This window comes from Microtus ochrogaster, chromosome 22, assembly GCF_000317375.1.
Source record: "Microtus ochrogaster isolate Prairie Vole_2 chromosome 22, MicOch1.0, whole genome shotgun sequence".
NCBI classification, from domain to species: Eukaryota; Metazoa; Chordata; class Mammalia; order Rodentia; family Cricetidae; genus Microtus; species Microtus ochrogaster.
Genome location: NC_022023.1, coordinates 27,749,376 through 27,757,871, shown reverse-complemented (window position 1 = coordinate 27,757,871; position 8,496 = coordinate 27,749,376). Strand labels below are relative to the sequence as shown.

The window sequence follows — 8,496 nt, the reverse complement described above, 5'->3', positions numbered from 1 at the left end:
GAGTATGGTTGATCTACAGTTAGAAGCCCAGATCCAGACCCCAAACACCCAGATGACTCATTTTGACTGATCTCATTACAGGTGACAGGCCTGAACTAATCTTATAATTAGACGATGGCAAGGTTTATTTTTCAAATAAAATTTTACTGTCTCATCATGCTTCCAATTTTCTGTACAAGAGAGTCAGCTTAAGTTTTAAGTCTTCATTTCAGAACAATTAACTTTCATGCCCATCTGAAGTGCCCCATTTGGGCTGGATAGATAGCTCAGAAGTTAAGAGCACTGGCTGCTCTTGCACGGGACCGGGATTCAGTTCCCAGCACCCATGTGACAGTTTACAACTCTTGTCCACCAAGCATGACCATTTTACATACATACATGTACATACATGTAGGCGAATATTTACACATACAAAAATAAAAATAATGATTTTTCTAAAGTTTAGATTTGTTATGGTAGATCCGGGTAATTTTAAAATCTGAAATTTTAAGATAATCTAGGTATACTGCTATGCACTGGGAAACCAAGAACTCAGAAAGATGGAGGCATGATGGTTAGGAATGTAAGGCCAACCACAGCTACATAACAAGTTCAAAGTTAGCCTGTTACTACAAGAGACCCTGGTTTGGGGGACGGGGTGAGACTCCGGGACTATTTACTACAGGCTTTTGCAGCCGCTGATACAAAGAAGTACTTTACTTACATTTACCGTGTCCCCATATCTCACACACACACACCTACAAATGCCAGTATTTTAACACTCCTGGATCCTCCAGGCTTCCATCATAAATCACTGTCTACCATACTGTACTGTACTGTGTCACGTAGGTAATATACGACACCTGTCAACTATAGGTGAAGAAGAGAAGATAGTTCATCACTACAGGAAGCCACCATTTCAAACGGGACTCAAAAGCAAGACACAGGTCAAATGTACAAACAAACCTTGAGGTACACGTTCAGGAACCTAGTACATGCCAGGACAGCGAGAGTTAATAATATACTGCATGCCTGTGTTGACGATGGGAGCTGTCTGGTGGGCTCACCACAAAGCCCAGCAGGCAACTGTCAGCCGACGAATCTGCTTTGGTTTGGTTTGGTTTAGTTTGGTTTGGTTTGGCTGTGGAACACCCATCACACGAGATGTACTAAAGCGCTATGTTGCCACCTTTTAAATGCATGTTGTTTATTTGTTGACCATAGCTCGATAAATCGGAGGGTGAAAGACCAGCTTAATGCAGGGATAGAATCCAGGTAGTCTGGCATGCTGTGAAGACATAGAGATCCCATTCTCAACTTGCCAAGTCTCTGCACAGGAAGGTCCAGGATGCCCTTGGTCAGCACACAGGAGGGCACATAGCCAGAGCCTCCCGGAGAGCAAAGGCGACCCATTACAGTACAGACACTGTGGTTTGAATGTTAAGTGATCCCCCGAAGACCCATGTGCTGCATTCTTGTTCCCAGGGCAGCACAACTGGGAGGTGATAGGACCTTTAGGGAGATCTCTAGGTCACTGCAAGGTCATGCTCTTAAAAAGAAGAACAAGATTCCAGTTCCCTCTCCCACACACTCACACACACTGGATGAGCAATTTGCCTTCCCACAATGCTTCCCATGATGTGTTTCCTCACCGCAGGCCTATCATCAGCAGGGCCAACCAGCCATGGGCCAAATCCTCTATAAATGGGAGGCAAAATATTCCTTTTCAGATTATATGATTATCTCAGGGGACTTGGGGCTTTATTACATCTATTTATTTGGGGGGCACGTACGGGCACCCACGCCACAGTATAGACATGAAAGTCAGAGGAGAGCCTGCAGGAATTGGTTCTCTCCTTCCACCATGTGGGTCTCGGGGATCTCAAGCAAGCCTTCAGGCTTGGCAGAAAGTGCCTTCACCCACTCGCCCCCACTCAAGGTATCTGTTGAAGGGAAATGAAGCATCTAAAGGAACCTCCCTCACCTAGATGATGGCCTCAGAGATGGCAGTCCAAGGGGTACCAAGAAGGGTGAGGTTCTAGATCAGTGGTTCTCAACCTTCCTAAGGCTGTGATGTGACCCTTTCATACAGTTCTTCATGTAGTGAACCCCCAGCCATAAAATTGTTTTTGCTACTTCATACTTGTAATTCTGCTATTATGACTCTTAATGTAAATATGTGGCATGCGGGATATATGATATGCAGTTCCCCCAGGGGTCACAACCCACAGGTCAAGAACCGCTGTTCTAGAGGCTGAGAGGAAGCTGTGTCAACATCTTCCTCCCCATGAGTCGCGACCCACAGGTTGAGAATTACTCTTCTAGAGGTTGAGCAGAAGCCAGAGGCTGTATCAACATCTTTCCTCTAAGACCATCACACCAAAGACACTCCGCCATGGTAGCTGTGCTGAGTCTGCTTTCCTTGGGAGAGGCTTTTAGGATGAGCCAGCAGTGGTCTCTCCTGTGGGGGCTGCAGGCTTGAGGATGGAAGATGGCCACAGAGAGCGGAAACATGTGGATGTCTGATGATCCTGGAATGGAGTCTGCAGCTTGGGCAGGAAGTCTGTTCCAGTGTCGGTTTCTTAATCCAGAGAGGTCTTCACTAGCAAATAGCAGTGGAGAACCATGCAGGGGTGATGTCACATCAAGCCAGCAACCTGGCTCCCAAAATGTCCAGAAAAAATAGAGAAGACGAACAAGCCTGCCTTTGTGTCTCATAGAGAAAGCATGCTCAGTCAAGCACACAGCCAGTGCATTGGGGATTATGGCTGGGGCACAGGTCCTCAGCTCACTAGCCAGCCAGTTGAGACTAATCACAGAGCCCCAGGTCCCAGTGAGAGACTCTTCCTCAAAAAAACAAGGTAGCTCTCACCTAAGGAGGAATGACAGCCAAGTTTGTCCTCTGGCCTTCGTGTGCGTGAGTGTGCACACATACAAGACTGTACTGTGCCTGCCTGTACACACACACACACACACACACACACACACAAAATAATAAATTCTGGATTAGTGAGGTTGTGGGTATAAAAGTAAAATGAAAGTCTTAGAAGAAAAATCTTAGGGCTATTTGTGTGACCTCTGTAATGCTAATTAAGAGGGAAATATGCAGAAAATATGAAAGTGAAAACGAACATATGACTAAAAAGTTTTAAATATCTCAAAAGACAGCAAGAACTGAGCCCAGCGAGATTATTTGCAAGAAAGAATGAGGTGGCTAGAAAAGTCACTTCAAATGAAAACAGATGCCAAACTTCTTCCGTCAGGTTGATAAAATCACTCAAGGTTGCTAATATTCCAGGTCTCATGGGTGGGGAAAAAAATCAAATCCTTATGCAAGGTGTCAGGGGTGAGAATGATCATAACCTTTTCCCTCGACTAACCCAATGACACCTAACAGAATTCCAACCTGGACACCCTTTGACTAGTAGCAAATCCACCCTCCAGGACATCACTCTCGAAAGCAGGCACTGGCATCTAAGACCAGCAGCATCAGACACTTAGAATCTGTGTCACCGGGAAGTTCCCAGCAGCAAGAAAGCGAATAAACCATGGTAATCTGCAGTGTAGATGATTACACAGTCACTAAAAGAATGGATTCAAAATTATCACCAACTGTGACAAGGGACGAGACACATCACACTTCATAGCGAGCCACCGAGTAAAATGTGGGTGCTAGAATTACAGCTCCATATTCTTTAAAAGAAAAGGATGCATTTCACATATAAGCATTCTGATAGACTTGTGACTGAAGTTTGTTGAATGACATTACACACCACTGGCAACATCAGCTACCTATCGGCAGAGCGCAGTGGAGAAGAGAGCGTGTTTGTGCATTTCCTGGATTTTGGTTATGGCAACAATTACATACTGCTTTAGGAATATTCTTAGAAGTCTGGCGGCGTTGCTCTTACAGGGCTTAGTTTACACAAAGGCTCAGCTTCTTTGCCGGCAGCTGCTGTGCAGGTGATTTCAAATGCACTAATTCAGGGTTCTGGGCATTGACAAAATTAGAAAGAAAATGATGAAACAGCTCCCTAAGGAGTAACTGGTCAAGACGCCACCTGACTCCAGGCTCTCAATGTACTGCCAATCACCGCTCAACCTCGCCACAGAGTCATGCAGAGAGAGGTGACTTATCTCCTAACCTGTTGGACAGTGCAGCCTGGGACAGGGGACCACATGAGGGGTGGCCCTCAGAAGCCAAAGTACCATCTGGCTTGTTGGTCATCACTGGCCTCTGGCCACAGCTGTCCCACTTCATCTGCCTCCAGCTTTGCCAAGCTCCCCTGCTATAGTTTAGCTCTAGAATATCCGCGAAAGGTCCACGAGGTAACGACTTCATTTTGCACTGCACTAATGGAAAAAGGTGGAGCCTCGTGGGAGGTCTCATGACCTAGAAGGGAATGGTAGGTTTCAGCCCTTCCTCTTCCTTCCTCTTTTTGCTCTCTGGTTCAAATTAAGCAGGATATACACTCCTACCACAATGTATTGCCTTGCCACAGACTTGAAAGCAATGGGCCAGGTGGTCAGGAACTGAAACCTCCACATGGCAATCCGATATGTGTACATACACAGACACACACATACACATAGAGATACATATACATTCATATATATATATATACATTCACACAGACATTTTTATACATTCACACACAATTACACATAGTCACATACATGTACACACACAAAGACACATATATACAAGTACACACATACATATATACACATACATATATTCACACATACACAAATATACGCACAGACACATACATATAAATATACACTTATTCATATACTGATACAGATACACATTTACATACACATACATACAGATACACACATAAACATATACACACATACATACCCATACATATACACATCTCTCTCTCTGTCTCTCTGTCTCTGTCTCTCTCTCTCTGTCTCTCTCTCTCTCTCTCACACACACACACACACACACACACACACACACACACACACACGGAACTTTTAAGTTCCCTCAATGTTCCCAGTGTAATGTGTCTTTAAATTTCTCTTGAACCTCCACCTTTCAGACATGGTTAGGGTTTCTCCTAAGAAACAGGTGGGACCGCCTTGCCAAAGTGGGTTCCTCCACCAGCAGGCTCTCCTCCATCTCTGCTACATAGACGGCTAAGTGACATCTCCAGTTAGGCACTTGGTGTTTGTTGTTGCTGTTTTGCTTTGTTTTGTTTCGAGACAGGGTTTCTTTGTGTCCTGGACAACTTGGTGTGTCTAAAGTTAAGCTCAAAGCCACTTCTTGGCTCAGTGACCCTGAGGCAGTCACGTATTTCTTCTTCGTCCATTTCAGATCACTCACCACAAGGAGCCAGGGCTGTGTGAGGAGTAAGCCCTGAAAAGAAGCTGGCTTGATTGTATGTCATTCCCCTGGCTAAGACAAGGGAGACACCTCATGGAAACTCAAAGGGAGGGAATTGTCCAAGGACCTGAGCAGTAGGGGGTCCACTGGGCCCCCAGTGAAGTGGCGTAGGACCCATGTAAAAGGGGTTGTCAGATTTAGGGCACAGTAAGTGCTCAGTAAAGTGAGAACTGGTTTTCTCTGTACTACCGTTTCCTCGATAGAAGGACTGCTGATATAATAATTCTGCAACAGGTCCAAACCACAGATGGCCAAAGAAGTTTGAGGCAGCAATGAAGCACTCCTTACAGAAGGTTCAGAGCAGAGTAACCCACCGTGAGTTCCATAAAAGCCAGTTATCTTGGTCACCTGTCTATAAGGAAGACCCTTCAAGGGAGTTGGGGCAAATATATTCATTATCCATAGGAGACTCATCTCAGGAACTCCCAGCCCCCATGGTCGGACGTTCAAATCTCTTATATGTCATACAACTTGCATATAGCCCACACATGTCTTCCTGAATGCTTTTAAATCATCTTCAGGCTGCCTATGAGAACTAATGCAATATAAATTCCATGCAAACCGTTGCTATACTGTATTATTTGGGTAGTAATGGCCAAGAAAACTCTATACATATTTCTGTATAAAAACAGGGTTTTCCTGAATATGTTCATTCTGTGGTTGATTGAATCCATGGCTACAGAAGCTGCTGGTGCTAAGGGCAGACTGTATAAGAAAGGCAAAGAACCCATGTTCCCTATCCACAACCACATCAACAGGCAAGCCTGTTCCAACTGGAACTAACCATTCTTTCTGCAGGGCAGAGATGACATGTGAAAATCTCGATAGACCATGCTGAATTTAAAGGCTGGAGATGCAGCTCAGGGGCGGAGCACTCACCTCGTGTGTTCGGGGATGTTCCATCCCCGGCACAAGAAAGATTAAAGAGAAGCCTGTGGGATGAAGGCCACAGGGTAGGAGGTAAAAAGTGTAAGCACTTCATGGTGGCTTCAGTGCTCTTCTCTAGAGCCTGGAGAAGTGCGAACACACAGCCTAACACACCAGGCATGACTCAGAACTGGGGGGAAACCAGAACCAACCACTCCTAACTGTTGAAGACAACAGCATTTGAAACACAAACCGCATTATTGTTTTACCTGTCCAACTTAACCCCTGCAACGAAATGCAGGGGATGTGTATTTTAATATAAATGCCTTTTCTGCTGTCTCCAATTAATGTTTTCTTTTTAAGGCTTATTATTTAAAAAAAAAAAAAGGCAGTTCTCTTTGCAAACCCTGGGGAAATTCAGCTAAGGCTCAGAGGAGGTGGGGGAGGCTCAGGCAAAGAGTCAGGAAGCCTAATTCACCACCAGTCTGCCACCTGTAGGCTGGTTCCAGCAGGCTGAAACTCAGTACCCACTAGACAGACATGAAAACAAGGCATATTAAGTATTGCTAAAAACCGAGCAACAGATGTGTGGAGACTATATATAGGGGCGGGATTGGACCACGGCTCCCTAGAGGCGGCCGCCCACCTCCTCTCATCGATCTGCACACTGGGAGCTGTGACCACACGTCCTGTCAGCCTAGTTAGCGCTCCAAGATGAGCCCCCCTCCCCACCCCGTCTGAAAGAAGCTTGGAAAATTAATACTCCCATTAGGATGAACAGCCACACCTGTATCGATCCTTGTTTCAAGGGTAGTTTTGCTAGGATCTCATTTTAAACCAGACAAGGAACTTGCAAGAACAAAGGCCATTACAAACAAAATAAATTTAAAAAAAAAAAAAAAAGCAAGACCGATTTTTTTTTCTAAAATTACGAAAGTTAAGAACAAACAGCGATCATTAATTCCAAAGGCTTGGTTTGGGTCTGTGTACGTGGATTTTAAACGCATAGCGTTCACTGGAAGCCTGTAATGTTATTTGTGCACCGTCGACCAAATGTAGTTACAGATGTCAAGAGTTCTCGAAACAAGTGCCGGTCTTTATAAATACCAGTGCCTCATTTATCTCCTAATTCCCATATGCCTGTTATTTATTAATATAGAAAATAAGCAACTTTTATCAAAACGCTACAAAATACCTAAATAAATCAATAAATCATCTCGGGCCCATGGTTTCTTTAATAAATGTTTCCTAGGGGAAGATTTGAGAGTCAAGGACCTGAAAATCAGTCTAGAGTTCAAAAAGCACACTCCTGGCTCCCAGTCGCCAGTCGGTCCAGCAGGATCGGGGGATTACGAAAGAAACAAGACGCCTCCGTGTCCGGGAGGTGAGTGACCAGAGCAGAACCAGCCGTTCTCCCCCGGACTGACCCGCAACCGAACGCGAAGCCCCGCACGCCCCCGGCGAAAACCGCAGCGAAAGGAGCCGCTCACAGTGGGCTCAGCACCCGGGCTCGGGAGCCCCCGCGCCGCGCCGCCTCGGTCATGGTCGCCCGCTGACCGCGTCGGTCACTGGTGAGCAGAGCTCCCAGCAGCTGCCCCAGACAGGGACTCGCCACCGACCGCCACCCGCCAGGTGACAAGGGGAGGGCGTCTGGCTCCTTTCCCCTCCGAAAAGTAACTCCGGGAGCAGCGCTTTGGAGCGGCAGTGAGACTAGCGACGGTCCCCGGAGTTCCCCTGCCCGAGACTTGGAAACTGTACCCGAGCCACGGCTGCCAGACCCGGGCGTCCGCTCCCCCACTCGGCGCGGGCCGCGTCCCCGTCACTGCAGCTCCGGGTCCCGGCCAGCGCCACCGCCGCAGACACTCACCGAGAAGCCGGCCCAGAAAGGGCAGGAGTGGCGCACGCGGGCAGAGGTGGTGAGCGCGAGCGCCGCGAAGCTCACGGCCACGATGAGGCATCCGAGCGCCATCTGCGTGGCCCCGAGAGCCAGCACGATGCGGGAACGGCCCGGGCACTCGCGCAAACGGGACAGGCTGTGGGGCAGCGCGTGCGGGCGCGGTGTGCGGGGGCCGCCGGCCGGAGGCATCGCGCCCCGCAAGCTCTCTCCGCGCTGCGCTCCTCACAGAGGCGCCGAGGCAAGTTGAGCCGGCTGCGGGGACCGCCTCCCCGTGGACAGCAGAGGCTGCGACGCGCGGTCACCGCCAGCCGGCCGGGCCGGCCAGAAAGCCGGGCTCCCGCAGCCCGCGCCGATG

The 8,496-nt window shown here is 47.7% G+C and overlaps 1 protein-coding gene across 1 annotated transcript in view; it reads right to left on the bottom strand.

Moving 5' to 3' along the window:
• Fam189a1 (family with sequence similarity 189 member A1) overlaps window positions 1-8,490 on the bottom strand; it is a 401,267-nt gene extending 392,777 nt beyond the window's left edge. The window contains exon 1 of the mRNA XM_026784306.1: window positions 8,112-8,490. Coding sequence (XP_026640107.1) covers window positions 8,112-8,330 — 219 coding nt within the window. The 5' untranslated portion in view covers window positions 8,331-8,490. The remainder of the gene's footprint in view (window positions 1-8,111) is intronic.
• Window positions 8,491-8,496: the final 6 nt, after the last annotated feature.